At 42.2% G+C, this 21172-nt stretch overlaps 1 protein-coding gene across 8 annotated transcripts in view; it reads left to right on the top strand.

The window, feature by feature from the left end:
• mpped2a (metallophosphoesterase domain containing 2a) overlaps positions 1–19891 on the top strand; it is a 73862-nt gene extending 53971 nt beyond the window's left edge. For all 8 annotated transcript variants that reach the window (XM_071489504.1, XM_071489505.1, XM_071489508.1 and 5 more), the window contains exons 5-7: positions 15483–15598; positions 17006–17119; positions 17847–19891. In XM_071489504.1, coding sequence (XP_071345605.1) covers positions 15483–15598; positions 17006–17119; positions 17847–17965 — 349 coding nt within the window. In that variant the 3' untranslated portion in view covers positions 17966–19891. The remainder of the gene's footprint in view (positions 1–15482; positions 15599–17005; positions 17120–17846) is intronic.
• The last annotated feature ends 1281 nt before the right edge of the window (positions 19892–21172 follow it).

The raw sequence follows: 21172 nt of genomic DNA, 5'->3' as shown, positions 1-21172 counted from the left end.
GTGTAATAAATAGGTTCCATGCTGCTTACAATTTAACAGGTTAGGGAGTGCGAATGAATAACAGAGTTCATCCTACACTGTTTGGTGGCACGCCATCAAGTTGTGCGCAATGTGTTAGAAGAATAGTGGTTCAACCAGCAGGTAGGTTATGCAAAAACTGTTTTAAATTTGATTTTTATTTACTTGCACAAGTTAGAATCAAACAAGGTGTGCAGGGACGGGAAAAACATTACCTCAACCTTAATAATATGAAACAATATTCACAATGTCAAAGTGTGGAAGAAAAAAAACACAAAACTATAAAACAGATGTTCTGAAAGATAATGAGCAAACGTTTGCCCCCTGTATCTTGTTGACATTCACATCTGATAGTGAGATGTTTTGTGAGGAGTATTATTTGATAACTGGTTGATTAATAGTAGATCTGTGGATTTGTTTTAAAATAAGACATGACAAGATCTTGAGATTGTTCTCTCTGAATTGTGACTTGTAAATAAAAACAAAAGTACACTTTTTAAAAATAATAATTTTAGTTGTAAAGAGTTACATTTTCTGAGAGAAGGAGGAGATGATGTGCAAGGACTTGAATAGTTGATCTTAAAATCTCAGGACACTCAGGACGTGATGCAGGTTACATTTTAGGTTTGATTGATTGTTTGGAATCAGAAGAGGAAGATAGACACGTATTAAACCTGTCACCTTGCAACTTCGAAATGGACCTGGTACAGTGATTGTGTTTCTCTACTGGGGTGTAAAACCTGGATCCCTTTGACACATCATGGCTGTTTAGTTATCTTATGTCCTGCACAAACTTCCTGTTCAACCGGAAAATGTCAAATTAGAGAAGCAGGACTCAAGATGCAGTTGTTGATATGTGACGTCTATGGAGTTAAGGCTACGTCCACTCTACTCCAGAGTTTTGGAGCCCAGAGAACTGAGATTTTGGCTGTGATTTAGTCTGGATGGGCAAAAACTGAGACCTTTGGAAGTCTTATCAGCCTCGACTACCAGCGGTGAAAGGAAGATGAATAACGAAAGACAGGCGTCACTGACCTTCTTGTCTCTGCTAGAAGCTACTGTGGAGTTAAATCCTGCAATTTAGCACTACATCTGTCTTTGCTGTTCCTCATTTATATTATCGAGTGTAAGTAATCAACTGCAGGTTAGACTATCTGCTTCCTGTTTACACCGGTCGTGTATGTCTGCATTTTCAGGTGTGTTAATATGGATGGAGATTGTTTCTGATACGTCGGCAGGATCGTTTTTGTTTGAAACGATTTTTTTCATTTAAAATGAAAACGTAATAGCATGGACATAGTTTAAGAAGCCAGTCTGCAGGTATGGGGAAGAAAGAGCCCTGAGTCTGATTACTACTGATGCAGGCTTAATCAAACGATCCAGCACAGCGTGGTGCAAAGGGGAGACTGGGAGAGCCCAGAGCTAGCCAGATGTCTGTGACATGAGGAGGGATACATGACATGAGGAGTCTGCTCCAGGCTATAAAATGCAATCACAATTCCCTGGAAGGGAGCCCAAGATGGCACAGCAACCAGCCGGGTAGTAAAGGCGGTCTGTCAGCAGACAATCCCCTGCCCTCCCCCCCTGAACCCGACCTCAGGCTACCTGCTCATTCAGCAGAGAAGATGCTGAACCTCCGGGCTGCTCTTTCAGCAGACAGGCAGCAGTGAGTTTCTGTCATTATCAATGCTGTGGTTGGAAGGGGGAGCACATGTATGTCTCTAACATCTGAATCTGCCCATCTGTTTGTTTTTGCTTTGCTGTGTTTGTCCTGGTGTATATGTGTGTGTGTACACTGGCAGATCCTGGGCTCAGCAGGACTCCATCTTGTTTTCCGTCCCATGCTGTGTCTCACGCTTTGAGGGGATAAATATTTGAAAAGCAGAGGAAGCCCTGTGTCCCCAGCTCCTGTGGCCTGAGGTGTGCCAGCCCTGCATTAGCTGCACCTAAACATAGACTTCAGCTCAGAGTGTGCCTTACTCTCCTGGCCATTATTTTCTGTAGAGCTTGGTGTGAAAGGTCACCAACTTAAGTGCTGGCACAGCTGAATTCAGTAAGATGTAAAAAGCTCAGATGAATAAGTTATACCATCGATGACAACAAGCGTGGACACGACACCAGAGATGCTAAGTGCTCAAAGGGTTTTGATAGAGAGAAAACAGGGACAAGCTCTGCAGAGTTATCTGGCAAGTTTTAGAAGGAAGAAAACATTAATGATTTAAGATGGAGTGAAAAGGAAAAGGACGAGGCAAAGGCTCAGTCAGACTGTTCAAGGAGTTCTGTTTTTTGCAGTTCACATCCTCTAAAAGCAGCTAACACATTGAGCTTGGTTTAGAGCATATCACAGTGGGTGAGGATTACCCGTCTAGACACCTCCGCTCACATAGGTTTGGTTACTTTGGCTCTGGGGCTGTTTTTCATGTCTTAGATCCCTTAGTTCCCGTAAAGGGAAATCTTATATCTACAACACACAATTATATTTTAGACAATAGTCTGCTTCCAACTTCGTGGCACCAGTTTGGGGAAGGCCCTTTCCTGTTTCAGTACGACAATCCCCCAGAGCACAGTGCCAGCTCCAAAAAGAAAGGTTTGGTGTTAAAGAACTTAACAGACCTGCACAGAGCTGTGACCTCAACCCCATCCAAAGCCTTTAGGATAACCTGGAAAACAGTGCCGCAGGAATGAGTCTTAAATCCCAGAAATTAGTTTTTAACACTTCAGGGTCCCAAGTTCTGTGGGTTGTTTGATTGGGTTTGGTTAGATATTGATTTTGGTTAGACATTTTCACCTTTTATTCTACGATATAAAATGCATCTGTAAACGCGCCAGTCATGATTTCTTCAAGCTTTTACGTCTGTTAAAAAAGGCCAGCTGCTAACAAGTGGCTAAATGAGACTATACAGAAGTTGTTCGACGTTTATACCCTAACTTTAGCTTTTTACTTCTGATGCTTGTATTTAGGCATCAAAACTCATAAAAGTATTGTTCATTAGTGAAGATTATCCTGCTGAACAAAATATGTAAGTATCATAAACTTTTGTTTGTCAGTAATCCAAAAGCCAATTGAAAAATCCCATAGATTTTTTGTCAAGGGAGCCAGGGTGACGCTAACATCTGGGTTAGCCTACAAAGATCCGTCATCCAGACCTTATCGCCAAACATCAGTGTCTGAATGGGAGCAAATCACTGCAGCCGGGTTTAGAAATCAAGTGGAAAGAATGAAACCCGGAAAGTGAGGATGGTGCAACAGCAGAATTTTTGGATGTCCACATACACACTGCCTTAAAATTTTGAGCTAAGTGAACTAGTTCTCTGTATTTTATTAAACTTGGTTGGATTCTGGTATTTAATTAAAGCTGGATAACTAATCTACGTACATAGAGTTAATGATAGAAGATGAGTTGATTTAATTACATTGATTACAAGATTTTATTGTAGGAGAACGAGAAAATCACAGAATATCAGACCTGGAAAATGGACTTAACAGTCACCAGGAGCTGCAAGTGGTTTTCTAAGTATTTTTTTTTTCAAGTCCTCTCCACACACACACACACACACACAAACACCCTCACACACATTTCTCCCACCACACCATGTGGCTCATGTGGGAGATGTGGATTGTCTGTGGCGAGCCATCAATCACAGCGGTAACGACAGCTCCATAAACAGAAGGGCAGCCTACCTACTGGTTTCTGCTCGGCAGTGATAGCATTCACATCGTCCCGCAGCACTTCCCTTCCTTCCTGCTGACCTCTGCACAGTTTCAGTGGCAAGGACGGGACTCTGCTTATCTCCACTCGCTGGATTTAGACCCACCACGGTGGTGGTAGGAACACCCAGGTGTCAGCAGGGATGTAGCGTCGTAAATAAAAAGGTGGGGAAACTGTGACCTCCATTCAGTGATCGGTGTCAGACAAAAAACCAACAATAGAAACAAAACTCGGTTCTATTTAGGAATAGCAATGAAAGGAATATGTCAGAATAGAATGACTCACTGGCCAGTTTGGTTGCTGGAGAGCTGCAACAAAAAAAATCTTAAATTTCCATTATTGATAAATCTGTCATTTTCCTGATGAATCATTTAATGTCCAAAGTGTCTGAAAATAGTGAAATTGCCCTTCAGAATTAAGATGACGTCCTTAAATAGACCGTTTTCTTCAATTATTCAATTTAACAGAGAAAAGCAGAAAATTCTCAGATTGACATTAGCTGGAACCAGCTAATGTCAATCTGAGAATTTTCTGCTGGAACCAGCTAATGTCAAGCATTAATATGATTCATCAAATGTCAAGGTTGAGGTTGATTATTTTTTTTGTTGATCTTGTTTAGCTTCCATGGAAAAAAAAACTGTCCTGGATATTTCACAAGCGTTTTCTGTCCCTCGAAATAATTGCATTTTGTTATTCACTTTTTGGTTTGGTTATTATTTTGGTTTGGTTTGGTTATTTGGGTTTATTTTGGTGTATATTTTACTGGTTCATCTGCACAACTCCTGGGCTCCTTTGTACAGACTGCCCTGTGCAGTCTTGTGTGTTTTATTTTGTCTGTGTTCCGGCTCTTTGTATACAAACCCATGAGGCTAACAATGCCAGTTTGTGTGCTTTCCTGTGCCTATTGTCGACGCTGCGTCTTTGTGTCCTCGCTAACATCCACTCGTTGTAAGGTCGAGACAATAACCACGAACATAGTGCCGCGAATCTGCACTGGCTTGACCCTGTGGCCCTTCCTGTTGCCTTTTAACACCCCCTCCTCGTCCTCCCCCTTGACCTTTGACCTCTGCAGCAAAGATTGGTTGGGCTGTCATGTCAGGACAAGGCAGCCTGTGCTGCCGGCTTTTTGACAGGGCTCTGTGAAAACCTGCTGCTTTCTTTCCCATAATCCTCGTGAGGAGAGTAATTCCACACAGCGGCGCAGACAACCACCAACATAATCAAAGCAGTAATGTCATTTAACAGCTTGCAGCGTTCTCCATTAATGATTTTTAGTTTCCTCTTCGTCTGGCTGTGACAAAGAAAGCCAACCAGTGTGAGAGCTGTACAGAGAAACAAAGCCAAGGAGCCCTATGTTAGAAAATCATTTAAAAAGACCATTTTACTAATTAATGGAACGTGAATCGCACTGAGACACATGCTGGCCATGGTCTTTGCAACTTTTAATCTATAATAGCATAAAAACTTCCTATTGATGCTTAAATTTTAAAGTGTTCACTGTGTGGAGGAACTTTATTAGGAACACAATGTATATGAGTGTGTTTCTTTCCCTGTAAACTCTCAAAGAAAGGCCTCGTTAGTGACCATTATTCATTAACTATAGTATATATGCTATAATCACTCTCTGTACAAAACACTTACTCCTTAACTGTTTATGTTTAACGCATTTTAAAGCTTCTCTGTGTCAAATTAAGAGCTGTTTCATGCACACCTGGTCGACAGGTACGTAGGGAAAAAGTGAAACTATGCCGAGGAACGTTTGAATTCTTGCACTCTGCTGAAAATGTGATGTTTTAGTCATAGAGCCTCAGGCATCAGTCTCACAATAGGAAACAGCAACATCGTTATACGAAAGCCACAGGCTGCAACAAGGAATCAGAAAGATGAAATCACTAACAGCTGAGAACGCAGTTATAAAATCACACTTGTGATGCTTGTGTCCTGGAATCCTAGAGCAACTTGCAAGAAAAAAATGGGAAAGAGAGACGTCATGTAATGACAAACTGGATGTAATCAGTTCTTAAAAACATCACCGTGAGAAGAAAAAAGATGGCTCTTCACATCCTTGTTCTTGTTGCACTCAGTTATAGGTTTAGGTGTCAGCAACCAGGTCTGAGCTGCGGCAGCTTTTGAATTTATAACTATGAAGATTTGTTGTTTCATCTTCATCAGCAGCTACGCTTGTAACAATGCACATGAACAGCAGACTAAACATACATGGCGTCACAAAAGACAACAGTGATAAAGTGAAATAAGTGAAGTGCAGCAATTTTACATAACAAAGACTGTTTTCAGGTGCTGGGGAGCACTGCTGTATATTTGATGTGGTCAGTGCAGAAAACTACAAGTTAGAAAATAAAAAAATAAAATCTGAGGGTGTGGAGATCGACAGAAATTGACTCACCAGAACCTGCTAACCTGCTTCCCGTCTCTGGTGAGGCTAGAGGCTGAAGTGGTCAGGTTGCATCTCAGGAAATTTAGGCATCAGGTTTTGACAAGGAAGAAGGATTGTGTGTAGTTTGGTGATGTGTGTATTTATCTATATATGTGATTTTAGTGGAAACGTGCAGCGAAGTAAGGCTGACGTGTGTAAGCATCCTGCAGAACAAGACAGAGAATTGGGACAAGGGCAAAAATATTTTACTGTGTATTGAATTGTTAATGATTTCAGACACAGTTATTGAAGTAAAAAAGGTTTTTAAGTGTGAATGTCCCAACTAATGTCACCCCTCTGGGTACATTTCTGTCAAAGCCACTTCAGTTTGTGGTTTTTGTTCTTTCTTTCTGGTAAAAATTCTGTTTGTCTGAAGAGCAGCAGACCTTCAACGTCGGGCCTGAATTGGCACAATGACTGGCAGCTGTAGCAGCAGTCTTTGTCCCGAGGAGGAGAAGCAATAAGAGGCTACAGCTTTGGAACAACACCTGTGCAACGAAGTGCGTTCATTGCATTTTCAGATCACCTTGTTCCATTTAAAATCCGCAGAATAAGGGCTGCAGCCTGGTCCTTGGAGCGGAGCTGAAAAATGAAACCTTGTCTGTCAGTTATTGTCACTGAGGAAAGCTCACTATTTCCCAGAGATATTATCCTCCCCCTGCCCCCCTTTGCTCCTTTCTTCCCCTTTTTTACATTGTTCTCCAGGATCGAGTTCATGGAGTTTGGGGCTGGAGGAGGGTAATGGGACCCTTCTCCCTGTGTCTCAGGGCAGGTTGAATGGGCCTTGGCCCCTGCCCCCAGCCCCCAGCCTTTAGCCCTCATACAGGCTCTCTGAAAAGGACCCAGATTCGCCCTCTGTTTATTAGTCTGGTCTCCAGTTTCTCCAGACCTGCCCAGCTTCCTGACAGATCCAGATTTCAAAGTGTTTGGATTCCATGTCTACATGCAGACGTATCTGTGTTCCCACAACACCTCCCTGCTCCTGTCAAACCCCACCTGCTACATCCATAAGCAGCTTTGTACCACAAAAAGTACTGTGGCCCTGTGAGCTCTCATCCACCACCTGTTGTTCTTGCAAAACTCAAAACAAACTTAAGAATCTTTCAAATTATAATCAGTGTCTTCGAGTCACATTCATGAATGCACCACTCGGAGTCGTGGTCTTAACAAATATGGTGGCAGCCTGGAGCCCAGGAAAACATCTCGGCTGTGGGAATCTTGCAAATGAGCGATGCTGCTGAGGGGATAAATGTGCAAATATTTATTTCAGTTAACTTTGTTAAGGCTCTTTTACCTTTTTACTGTGGTTGTATGTGAATCGTTTTCTTCGCTCACAGTGTGAACAGTCGTCTGCTCACACTGCGGCAGATACACAGATAGTTTTTACTCTTTACATGAATTAATTGCCCTTATTCGTCGGCAAGACTCTGCCCCACATCTCACACACACACACACACACACACACACACACACATACATGAATACATATATACACACTTGCAGATATGCTACACGTACACTCAGTCACACTCTTCCAGAGAGGAAGTTTCAGTTACTGTAGTCTTTGATGGCTTTGATGTCTGTGCTAATCCAGTGTATCTCCAGCTGCAGAGCCCAGAGACTACACATATATGTGTGTGTGTGTGTGTGTGTGTGTGTGTGTGTGTTGCAGGGAGAGAGAGAGAGAGAGAGAAGTCTCTTAGATGTAATGATGGCAGGGGATGCACTCCGAACCTCTCCGCTCTCATTTGATTTCCTGCTACAATATTGAGCACTTGCCCTTTTCTCTTTCTTTCTCTCACCGTCTTGCTGTCTTCACACACACACACACACACACACACACACACACACACACACACACTCTCTCGCTCTCTCTCCCACTCAGACCTGTATGTAGTGAGGAACTGGGAGCTGCTGGGTCGTTCACAGCAGCTGTGTTTGCTATGAAGCGTCTGCTGGCTGATGCAGTGGTTGTTTTACATTAGCAGCCTGCAGGTCAAACTGCAGCTGGCTGTATCTCAGTGCAGGGACAAACCCTAAGGAGAGAGTGTGTATGTGTGTGTGTGTGTGTGTGTGTGTGTGTGTGTGTGTGTGTGTGTGTGTATATATCTGTGTGTGCGTATATATCTGTGTGTGCATCAACCCGTCCCTATGGTTGTAGCCTTTCCTAAGCGGGCTAAGTCTGGTGGCTAACCCTTAGCGCCTCTGCATTTGGCAGCATGACTGCAGCGAGATTAATCCATTCCACACTCCATCAGTCACTAGGCACAGGTTATTAGTGCTGGGGCAGAGCAGAGCGCACACACACACTCACACACATACACACACATTCACGGCCCCTTCACCCTTGTGACTTCGCCTTCTACCTCGTCCCCAAAGTTTGCAAAGGTGGCCTTGGTGTTGAGAGGCCATTTGTCAAAACCCAGCCAGAGTCTCCACTTGGCTCCTTTTAATAAGGCTACCTGGGCTCTGGGATTACACACACACACACACACACACACACACATTTACACACACAGGGCATGTACTCTGCTTTGCACATACTCATACAGCTTTGAGTGTCAGGTGATACGTCCCACAGGGCTTATAAAAGTCCCATTAACATGGCCTTCCTCATTGGTTCTGACAGGTTGATCAATTAGACCCCTCCCCCCTGCTGACCCCAGGGCCGCTCTGACTCAGAGGTCAGACACGATGGATCACTGGACCTGCACACACTCCCAACTCTCCCCCTCTCTCTCTCTCTCCTTTTATCTCTCGGCTCCTGCAGCTTGTTCCTTCCGTTGTGTTTTCAGCGCCCGGCTGATATCCCAGGGTGCAGCTGTTCTCCGGCTTTTAGGGGTACAATCATACTTTACCTAAGACATGTTTCGATCTTATCTCTGCTCTCAACACGACCAAAATACACACACACACACATAGTGCTCTGTCACACCCTGCAGGGATGTGTGTGTCTGTGTTTGTGCTCCTGTGTGTGGTTGTGCGTCTTCTTCTGTAGAACAAATGTGCACATGGAGATGAGAGGATTCCTCTAATGTGAGGACTTCCTGGTTCTTACTTCATCGAGGGTGTAGTCCTGGGTGAAGCCTGCTTGTCAGATGGAAATCACCTCCCCCAGCACCTTTTTGCCATCAGGTTTTTTAGGGGAGGGGGGTCAGGTTATTTGGCTGGCTCTGCTGTGTCTCGTAAAGTGTGGCGTGAATAGTCACAGTTCGCTGACTCAGGTTGATCTCACAGCGAATCTAGAGATCACATCTACAAAAGGGTTAGACTGGGAATAAAGACTCTGCTCACTGATCTGAGCTCAGTTCGTGTTTGTTAAAGAGATATTATCTCAGGCTACGAGATGTGTGGATTCTGCTTTATTCAGTCTGTCCGTGGCGGAGCGCTAACGCTAGCTAACAGCCGCCTGCGGATATCAGCCTGATGTCTTGTCAACACAAACAAACAGTGCAGATGAATTAGTGAGCAGACTTTCAGTTTGTGTCCTGTCTGTGCTCAAAGTGAGTGATCGTTAAAGTGGATGTCTGTATTTACACTGCTACTGACAGTGCCTGTGTGGGATAGTATTTATTTGTTTAAATCTGCAAACATTGACGTCCTTGTCAGTGTTGCAGATTTTTATTATCCTCACTCAGATGTTTTCCATATGTAAAAACTGTAGATGTGTCATGTTTTAGTCATTTTTTACATTTGCCAAGGAAAATATATCCTTGATCCATAGTTTTATAACCGTAAATCAATGTGTTTACAAAACTAATGGACAGATTTCCATGAAATTTTCTGTGGTTATTAGAGAATGAGTCCTTATATTTTTGGTTTCCACCTGTGCACAAGAAATGTGCAGGTTATCATGAAGTTCGCTGCCCAAATTTATTCTCCTCAGACAATGACCTTTAATCAGTATCAACTTAAATCATCATCTTTAAAATGGACATTGCAGCTTCTGAGGGTTTTTAAGGACCTTTGTGGGACATAATAGGACTTTAAGGTTTGTTACAGCGTTGAAGGGGAGATCTTCATATTGAATATATAAATTCAGTCAGGGTCTATACAGGTGCAGTGATACAGAGAGACAGACAGCTTCTTCTTTCCAGCCTGAGTGTCGTGAGTTCTGTAATGCTGTGTCTCAGTTGTGTTGAATGAGACACAAAGAGGTGGCTGAGAGTCTGCACTGTGTTTGGTAAACAGTCTACTTGCACAGGGTAAACGCCAGTACCTCTGTGTGTGTGTGTGTGTGTGTGTGTGTGTGTGTGTGTGTGTGTGTGTGTCAGGGACAGGATATAAGAGGCAGACCTCAGTTTGTTGAGCACAATGAGGGAAAAAAGCTTTTGTTGGGCCAAACACTGAATAAACAGCAGGTTTGACGAAGAAGAAGTAAACAGTTGAAAATGTGTAACCGCAGAGGCTTTAAGTTTAGGATTATAACTGTGTATTATATATTTAATTTATGATAAAATATCTGCAGTACAAAATGTCCAAGAGTAGATGACACTGAGTCAAACAGTCCAGGAATGCCAAAGATGCAGCACACACATATTAATCTAGCAAATGGGGGTTATGTAAGTGGCAGGTGTAAGACAAGACTGTGTTTAGCAAAATGCAGCTTGGATCTGCCTACATGGTGCCTGCAAATTTGGTATATTATTAAGACCTGTGCACAGGTCTTTAGTTAAAACAAATCTGCCTGATGGTGCAAAATTTGATCAAATGTAGACCAACAATTATTATATATTTTATTATATGATATTTTTTCTAATATATTATATGTTTGCACAATCACACATAAAATGATCAGATGCAGTGAACTGTTTTGTGTTATAAATTTGAACAGCTTATTTTGTTTTCGTTGAATTTTAGTTTTTAGTCTGTCAAGAATCAACATTAACAAACAATATGAAGACAAAACAATATGATCAATATGATTCAAGTAAGTAAGTACGATAGTTAAGTGATTTTTTTTGTCGGTCTTGCACCAAACAAGCATGTTCCTTTACATCTGGAGAATATGATTTGTAGGCCGGCACATCTCTGGAGCACCACAGCGATTTATGGTCTGTTGTGACACATTTTACATTTATCAAAAAATTGCAGCTCTGTGATTTGGATATTGCACTTGGTCATATTGCAATTTTGCTTTCAATTATATTTGAATAAATATTAATTTGATTAATTGTGCAACCCTAGCTCCAAAACAGCTCATAGGGCTTAATTACTAATTAACCTGCAGATTATTGTTTGGGTTAATCAATGAGTCGTCTGATCTATATTGCGAATATTGTGATAATGTCTGTTTCCAGGGTTCAAACGTTTTGTTTTCTTCACATTGGAATAGTTGGAACAAGGAAATTTTGCTTTTAAAAATTCCTTTTGATGGTTGTCAGAAGAGTTGCCATTTCTTTTTCCATTGATCAACTAATGGAACGAATATTTCAGCTGTATTGTTTTAAATCACAGTTTCAACACCTGAATTTGGTGAAACGCTAACACAGTTTGATGAAATCAGTGTGACATCACCCGGCTCTGTGAGATACCAAAATAATTTCAGGCTCGGTGACACAGAAATGTCAAAGGAGCTTTGCCTTTAAACAGCTGATCCAGTGAGCTGTAAAAAATGGTCACAATGATCCATTAAGTGAGGGAGGAGTCAGATTAAAAGGCCTAATGAGAGGAATGAAGCGTTCAGTGTGTGTGCTTGTGTGTGTGGTATTAGGGGGATATCATAGCCTGTCTAGGGATCCGGAGAGAGCAGCTCGGGGGGCAGATGGGTTAAGAGCAGTGTCACGTCCAGAGAGACACCGCGCCGTCGTCCTAATGATGTCCACCGGCCTAATTGGATATTGACGTTCTGCACACGCGGGCTAAATGGCTTCTGTCTGCTTCACCTCCGCTGCCGGCCCAGGTTGCAGATTTTTAACCTGTTTCAACCGTTTGTTTCCCAGGGGGGATCCTTAAATGCCCCTGTTCCCATGGTTACCAGCTACTTCCTCCTTTTTGTGTGTCGTCGTTTGGAGCTGGTGTTTGAGTTAAAGGAGGTGGTGTCCTCTTCAGTGATGTTCCTCCTGAACTCAAACGCTCCATTTTCTGGAGTCAGCAGCACACAGCTGGACCACAGACACATCACATCTGGAAGGAGAAGATTCTGCCTCATCTTCTGCAGACCTCCTCCTCCTCCTCCTCCTCCTCCTCTTCCTCTTCCTCCTCCTCATCTTCCTCCTCCTCTCTCTCTTTCTTCACCTCCCAGCTCCTTTTCTTTTCTATTTCTGTGTCGGTGTTTTACTTCCCTGTGTGCCTGCCTCCAGACGCTTCTCCTTTGTTGCCACGGCGACATGCTCCAGATGGCGAGTGTCAAGGCAAGACTGGGCTCTGAATGTAGTCTGATCACAACACACACACACACACACACACACACATATACACACACTGGTCCTCATATATATACACTGAGACACTGGCAGCGTACATTCTGTTCAACACTCACATCCTACTCAGAAGCTGGTGGACCTGACACACACGCACACACACACAAACACACACACACACACACACACACACACACACACACACACACACACACACACACAGCAATACAGTATAATAAAACCTGTGTCACAGCCACACAGGAAACAATCTCTCCTTTATGTGACCGGGATGTCATTAATCTTGGCGGAGGTTAACAAATGCACTTGCATGGAAGGTATATTTCATAGGCAGACGGCCGACAATGGGGCCATTGTGGCGTTGAGCTGCAGCGCCTCGCTCTGCATTCAGTCAGGACCTTTTGCTTGGCTCTGGATCCACAGCTCATGTCAGGGGTTATGTTTCATCTCCCAGATGAATGTGTTTATGTGCAAGAAAACATGTGAAACACGGAGCAAAATCAGCGTTGCAGCTGTTTATTTATTTTTGCTGCAAGAAACCACGATTTATTTTTCTGAATGGGTGAGGGGGGGTGAATGTGTTGGGCTATTTTTCAAAGTTTGGCCTTGTCGCTATTAGTCAAAACCGGAGGCAGACAAATACCCTGCCGGTGCTCTCTGTGTGCAGCCGAGCGACCAGGCCAGCTCAGCTCTGATTCACTGCTTGTAGGTCTCTGCACAGCCGCAGCAGCGGCGGCGCTATTTCCATCTGAGAAGTGGCGAGTCTTCCCAGTAATCCATTAGACTTCCATTAGCTCCGATTTGTGTGATTAGTTCTAATTAATCAGTTCAGTCTGTGGCCTTCACTCCCCTGCGCGCTCCTCACATTTCATTTTTAACCTCATTTCTCAGCTCTCCACCAGGCGAGAGAGCGAGGCAACGACTGAGCGAGCAAATCAAAGAGCGAGCTCCAGGTCTGCCACCGCCACCGCCTTTTTATCCGAGGGCACAAACACTCAATACTGTTCAACCACCAGACCCAAACGGGCTCAGCCGGCGCCTACGCTGCATTATAATGCTCTTCCCTCTCGCCACGCTGAATTTTTTTATTTTTTTGTCTCACTTTCAGCAGAGAGTCTGGTTGTGTTTTTAAAATGAACCAGGAGGGATTGTGAGCTCATGTTTTACACATCTTGAGTCTGGTTAGCCCCACTTGGCCCTCCTCTGGAACAGTAAGTATTGATTAGTGCCGGAGCGTCCATCCTTCACTGTAACAAAGCCTATTGATGTTGGTGGAGCTCTGATTTCCCCTCGGTCAAATACCATCCGCTGCACCATCGCTAAGTGACTGGAAGCGGCTCTGAACTCGGCGGCCAGTCCCAAAGTAACCTGGGAATAACGGAGCCAGAATCATCTTTTCATCAGCGACTCTCTGCTGCTCTGTGCTGCAAACCTCAAAGTAAAATGAAAAGATTTTTTTTTTCTGGGGGTGTAGCAGTAGGTCAGCTTATATACTGAGGTATTATGTGATGATAATCTATCTTCCTTTCCTCTGTTGTCAGCCTTCTTCTGCCATTACCACTATTGTGATAAATGAAGGCTCAATTTATCAAGCAGCCTCTGCTCGATTTCTTTTTCTCCCCTCTCCTTCCCCGCCCACGCTCCTACATCTAACCTCTGCACAGTTCGCTTTATTTCTTCATCTGGCTTCACCCCCCCCTGCATCCATCCACCCATCCATCCATCCCTCATTCCCACTCAGCCAGATCGAGGCTTTCTTTGTGTCTGCTGGGGGGAGGCTGAGATGCTGCCTGTCACCCTGGAGCTGCAGACTCCCATCCAGGCTGCTGGAGGTGGCCCGGCTGCTGTCAATCAATCTGTAACTGGGTAGCAGAGGGGATGGGGGGGGTGACACATGATGTGGCTTCCAGCTCTTTAGAAATTCTTTTTTTTTCCATTTCTAGTAGGAACCGCTCAGTCAGTCGTGTAGTTGACGGCTTCTAAAACTTAAACTTGATCGTGACTCGTTGAACTTATGACGCCTGCTCTGGTGCATCAAACCAAGCGCTCCCTGTTTGTGGGTAAACAGTCTGGTCAGTTGCAAGTGTAAACCATCTCATGCATTTTCACTACATACTGTGGTTAACCTGGAAGTGTACTGTTGTACTCGATACTTCAATTGCATGTCCTTTGGGGGATATATACAAATTTTCATGTTTAAGCTCAAACAAGACAAAAAGATTTGTGTATCTGAATTAAGTTTCACTGTTTTGCTCAATTTCCACAGCAACAGAATAAAACATTTGTGATTATCTTTTTTTTTTATCATGTAGCTCTTTCTGCTGCACAGTTCATTTGCGCATTGTGATTGTTTTTCACTGTGAATGATTATAGTTTTGTATTAAGCTTCTCCACTACACCAGGGCTTTCACAGCCTCAGTGCTGCCACTATCAATATTTGAATATTAGCAATAGATATCACCCATCAGTCTCACTGATTTAAGCTTAGAAAGCTCTGCTAAATGGATGCTAGTGTCTGCAGGTTGTTTAAATAGACAACTAAAGGAACTTTTATATGGTGAAAATGTATAAAACTTGTGTTTACAGCTGGTTGTGCTCCTGAGTGGCCAAATAAATCAGTTAACGTTGGTGTTATACACAGCTTTTTAATTTAATATTCTATAATGCTTATAAAACCCTGTTAGCTCCTTGTGCACACTGTGGTTTTGTGGTTATTTGGATTTACATATAGATCATGAACGACACTATAAATGTGTAATAAAATATAAATATGTTAAGTGAATTTAGTAAATATCATTAAAACGAGATCACGATGTTTATTTGCTGAAGAAAAGTAACATACATTGCTTCCTGATTCCAATTATGTTTCATGCCATAATCACGGTGGAGTTGAGTCTCCTGAGCGATGTTAATGTGATCTCTCTCCCTCTCTCTCTGCAGGACTCCGTGGTTTAACGGCTGGGGGTTCAACCTGCCTCGGGGTCAGTCTCTGCTGGATAAATGGAATCTCGTCCCTGAAGGCATCGACATCCTGATGACCCACGGACCTCCGCTCGGTGAGTCCAATTAACCAATCACAGTCCCCTCATCACCATATCTAATGAGGTTGCGCCTCATTATTCGAAATCTGTATGAAATCACTGGAGGCGTCGCAGCGGGCCCTGTGTGTGTGTGTGTGTGTGTGTGTGTGTGTGTGTGTGTGTGTGTGTGTGTGTGTGTGTGTGTGTGTGTGTGTGTGTGTGAACACCCTGAACACGGCCCATGAGTCAATATTTGTGTTTGACTTTATAAAAAAGAAAATACGTATTGTTTGGTTTCTGTTTTTTTCCCCAGTACAGACTGATTCAGTTTTACTTCTAGCTGTTTGGGCTCCAGTTGTTTTTTCCCATTTTGGCTTTTTTTCCTTTCCGCTCTCCATCTGGCTTTATTGAGTGATTTCCTTCCCTCTCGCCTACGGAGGGTTGGTGCTGCTGCTGCTGCTGCGGCAGCCGCTGTGGCCGTTTGATTGCATGGAAACTCGATTTTGCAGCAGAGTGACAGACGCTGCAAACGACTGGAGAGAGACCACGGGAAACGAGAACAGCGCTGGGGGAGGGAGGGGGGGCAGTAAAACTGGAAGACACAAAAGGGAAAGAATCAATGCTGCACAAAATATAAGAACAAGTTTCATCTGCCGCGCTGTGAGTTTACTCTTGTGAGGTTTTCACTTATTTACAGGGTCGAGTATCAAGAACTGGTTCTGAACTCGAGAAAGCTGCAGATATTTTAGATTCAGAAAATAAAGCTTCAGTGATTTTTTTTTTTTTCACCCTGTGCTGCACCAAAACTGTGCCACAGTGAGAGCTCAGGAGTTTACACAAGCTTCACCAAAGTCAGTAGTGATGCAGCAAAATATAATCATTACAGAAAAGTAGTTTCATGCAGAGGAGGAAGTCCAAGCTGACTAAGCATGTGCTGCAGCAGGTGATTGATGTCACCGCTCCTGAATCAGCTAAAACATCCAACTCACACTTTCAGCTTGTGTGTGGTGAAATATAAAATGATCTATTTCTTAATTTTACATTTTTAACCAGAAGAATCACAAATTATTTCAGTATTTATGACAAATAACTGCAGATGGCTGAATCTGCTCAGAGACGTAGTTGATATTATATAGATGAGTTTATTTTCTTACTCAAACCATATGATAACAATCAGAGCCAGGATTTAATAACAAGCTGATTGAATATGCAGATTTGAATCAGCCGTTAAAACATAAACAGTGGCCATAAAAGGATCTGGTTCATGAAGACACCTTATTAACTTAAGTAGCTTTTATTTTTTTACTCATCTGAGCACATTTTTGTGCATCTATTGCTCATGATCGGTCGGGCGCAGTGGAGAGCACCGGATAAAACTGATAAACAGAACCAGGACTGTCCAAGAACTGAGAATTTTAAAACAACACGTGTCTGTTTATATAGGTTTCCGAGACTGGGTTCCTAAGGAGCTGCAGCGGGTCGGCTGTGTGGAGCTGCTCAACACGGTCCAGAAGAGGGTGCGACCCAAACTTCACGCCTTTGGAGGGATACATGAAGGTACTGAGGAAATAATCCAGGGTCAGAGGTCAGGAGGGCAACAAAAAGTGGACCATTTGTTGTCCAAGCCACAAAAAAAAACTGGTTTTCTAATCAATGCAAAAGGAAGATAGTGGGACCCCATTCTTCACCTCATTTTGGTGTAAATGTAGATAAAGCATCTTTGACCAACACAGGGAAATATGCTGTTTTGTTGTTACAGGGGTAAAGGTGTAGGTTAATGGTTTTCTCTGGCAGGTAAATCCCGCCAAGAAAAATTCCCACAAATTACTTATTCATGCTCTTAATGAACTTATTCTGTTGCCGAAACCTTCAAATCACACTATTAAGCTATGAAGAGCTTTGTAACCTTGAAACTGACTTTTACTTTTAATTAACTGCATGTCTCTGGCTGAAATATGATTAAAGTCTTTACATTTAAACATTCCCATGTCCATAAAAACTTTAAAGAGATGTCAAAGGTAACACAATATTGTGTTTAGAAGCCTTAACCATTTACACATATTTCAGCTCTAAATCAAATTTGAACTTAATTAAACTCAGACTATTCATAGCAATTAGTGCTGAGATGAGAAGGTGAAATGAATGCTGTTAATTTTTAGAAACGGCAGGAGTCACTGAACTGTACAAACGCGAGGAGATTGAGCACTAATGAGTGGCCGTGTAGTGTTCGAGTGCAGGTGTTTGAGTTCTGCTTGTCGCTGACTCCTGTGTCCTCCGTCCTCAGGCTACGGGATCATGACAGACGGCTACACAACGTTCATCAACGCGTCGACCTGCACTGTCAGCTTCCAGCCCACCAACCCCCCCATCGTGTTTGACCTGCCTAACCCCTCCAGCTCCTGAGACCAGAGGACAGGGGGGCGGGGAGGGTCGCAGGCAGGATAAACTACTTTTTTTCTATAAATATGTCAAGTTAAAAAAAAATAATTCTAAGTGTTTCTTTGCAAACTTTTGGTCTTCTCTAAGCTGTTGTTGAGATTGAGAAGATTCGGAGACAGCGGCGTGTTTGTCTGGGAGGGTTAAAGGAGAATATCGGTGTTTTTTTGTTGTTGTTTTTTTTTTTCTTAAGTTTGTGCCAACAGTGCTGGTTTCCCTCTCAGACCTCAGTTTCTCTGCAGTCAGTCAGTGTAGCTGCAGATTTCAGGGCTTGTTTTCCTCCAGAAGAACAAAAATGTTTTTCAGTTTTGTTCAGCGAGATAAACCCTGAGGAAACTTTGTTTTCAGTCCTGATTTCGTCCTGCAGAGTTGAGCGTTTTTCCGTCAGCACTCCCTCACGTCACACTCCACTTCCTGCCAATCACCTGACAGCCACAGGAAGAAAATTAAACCTCATCCAGGAAATAATCCCTAAAAAAAAAAAAAGAACAATGGTGAAGATTTAAGGCTTTTTTTTTTTTCTTGATCATGAAAATTATTTAGATTAGATCACAAAACAGTAATTAACTGTTTTGTAATCCCAAATATATTTTTTGTGATAACAAAATGACTATTTCATGATCACAGGAGAAGAAAACATGAGGAATATTTACACACTTGTCCCCTCTGACCTTCTGTACCCTATTACAAACACATCTGTCTCTCTTTGTTTTGCTTTGTTTTTTTTTTTTGTCAGCTGATAACAGTTAATTTGAAAAGTTTTTATTTAAAAAACAACAAAAACTAAATGTAAAAATCTCAGTAGCTACAGCATGCGATGCAGAATGAATTTGAGGGAATGTTAAAGATGAGCTACGAGTCCGACTGACACCGGTATTCTCCTTTTCAGAGGGATTTTGTGGTTAAACAATCTTGCTCTTGATAAATATTGGTCAGATCTGTAAGATAAATGATGCTTTGTGAATTTGTACAATTTCTTTATGTTTGGTTTGCATTGGCCGGACAATGGATGCCATTGTTTTATGTTGTGTCATCTGATATTTTGCGATTAGGTTTTCTTTTTTTCTTTCTGTTTGTTTTCTGGTCAGTTCCTCTTTTCTTATTGGCTGACAGGGACGCTGCCTTAAACTAGCTTTAATGTTCTCAGCTAGAGCCCCACTCTCTGCGAGCTCAGAGAAAAGTCTTTATTTATTACCCATCATCCCCGCAGAACAACACCTGACTAACGCAGGGACAGAAAGCTATCGAATTACAGCCCAAAAAATTAACTTTGTAACATCCCATTATGGATTTCTGATCTAATTTGGAAAATGTATGTATAAAATATATATATATTATATATTCATGTTGTAAAACATCTGTACTAAAAGTTGTGTTCGGCGAAAAAATAAAATCTGGTGCATTTTTTTTTTTTCTGTATGCACCTGTATGATTGACATGTTTCTTTAACGCTCCCATCAGACGCTCTTCAGAGTTTTGTTAAATGTTTTTTGTATCGACTCTCCCTGTAGGGTAGACATTCATTTTGGATGAGAGAGGAAATTTTGTCAGAGTCACAATCCAACAGGTGCTGGTTGTTCCCAACAACACACCTGCCTAAACATTGTTAAGTTGTCCTTTAAAGTGTAAATCTGATAGTATTTGTGTTTTCTTGCTTTTTTTCTAATTTTGCACTGTGTGTAAATGCAATCTTGCTAGCACAAAAAAAAAAAATGTTGCCAATAGTTGTCTCAACTTTGCCGCTGTAAATGCTCTTTTCGTGCTCTGTTCCTCTCTCGCTCTTGCTCTGATTGTATCCCTCTTCATGGAAATGTTAGTTCTCTCTTTCAGTTCATTGTGATATATTTAGCTGCCTTTATATGCAAATAAAATTGCAAGATTTTTACTTATCAAGCTCAGTCTTGGTTTTTAATCTTTCAGTCTTCAAGTCCAGGTTTAGTCCTGAATGTTTTAATCCAACTTGTCTCAAGTCTCAAGTCTCAAGTCCTCATTCCTTCATATCAAGTTCACACTTTGCTCACACTCCTTTTTTAAAATCTCAAAATTCATGAATGCTCTTTAGTTGCCTGTACGGTGGCCCTGAGGTGCAAAACACTATAAAAAAAATCAACAGAACATAAAACTTTTCTAAAATGCTCCAGTTTAGTTCATTGGTTTTCAGAAATGCTTTGTTTTGCACCTCAGGGTCAACTCAGTTTTCCAGAGGTTGGACAAAGTCCTACACAAGTCATTGTGTCCTTCACCAAATGTATCTCCGTTTTTAAAATGATTAACATCATGCTTTACTAACTCTGCAGAAATAATGTTTCTTTTTTTTTTATTTTACTCCCTTACATCTGACTGTGATAACCTGAGCGATCGTCTGTCGTCGCCCACACCGTTCCACCGTTTTTGGTGGAAACCTGGACTTGTCTCACTGCGTATGTTTTAATAGCATGTTTTTCGTCTCAGCTTGTGTGATGCCAGAGTTCAGTGCTCTGAAATTCATCCAGTTGCAAGTATTTTTTGATTCATCATCATTAGATTCATCACTCAAATTCACATCATGTGATTTTTAATATGCACTTCTCAAAAACACTGTTTCTCACCATGTGACCAGCTTTTTTTTTGCAAACCCGGCTGATGTACTTGCTTTTAGCCACAGTGTAAAGGAAGCCAACAAACAGGTTTCCTCATTAGCTTGTTTTGAAGTTTCTCTTGTCTCATAACTGCAAACAGTATTAATTTAACTTCAGGTCACTAAAACATTTTACAACAACAAATATAAAATCTCGGTGCATGCAAGCATGTAACGTAAACATTGCTCACGTTGTGGACCCAGTAGTGGCCACAGCTGCGAGCAGACTTGGCCTACTTATGAGAGACAGGTGTATATTTATTTGTAAATTACATATGTACACTTATCTTTACAGACCAATATCACAGCAGGTGTTTTTCCTCTACAGGCAGAACATGTGCTGGCCCTGATCGTTGTGAGGCAACATGTTTAAATATCCTCCACCCTGTGCAGATATAAATATAAAGGTGGTGCAGCAGCAGTTTTTTCCTGCTGTGAATGTGTAGATAAAAGCCATTAAAGCTGAAAGGTAAAATATTTTGCACCTTGCTGAGTGTTAAACTGTGAAGGCTGTTTGAAATGAAGTTAGAAATTGCTTTGTTGTGGACGGCTGCTTG

The sequence above is a fragment of the Trachinotus anak genome, unplaced genomic scaffold, assembly GCF_046630095.1.
Source record: "Trachinotus anak isolate AG129_WGS33_773 ecotype Australia unplaced genomic scaffold, CSIRO_AGI_Tana_v1 ptg000011l, whole genome shotgun sequence".
NCBI lineage: Eukaryota > Metazoa > Chordata > Actinopteri > Carangiformes > Carangidae > Trachinotus > Trachinotus anak.
This window is presented reverse-complemented; position numbering and strand designations above follow the sequence as displayed.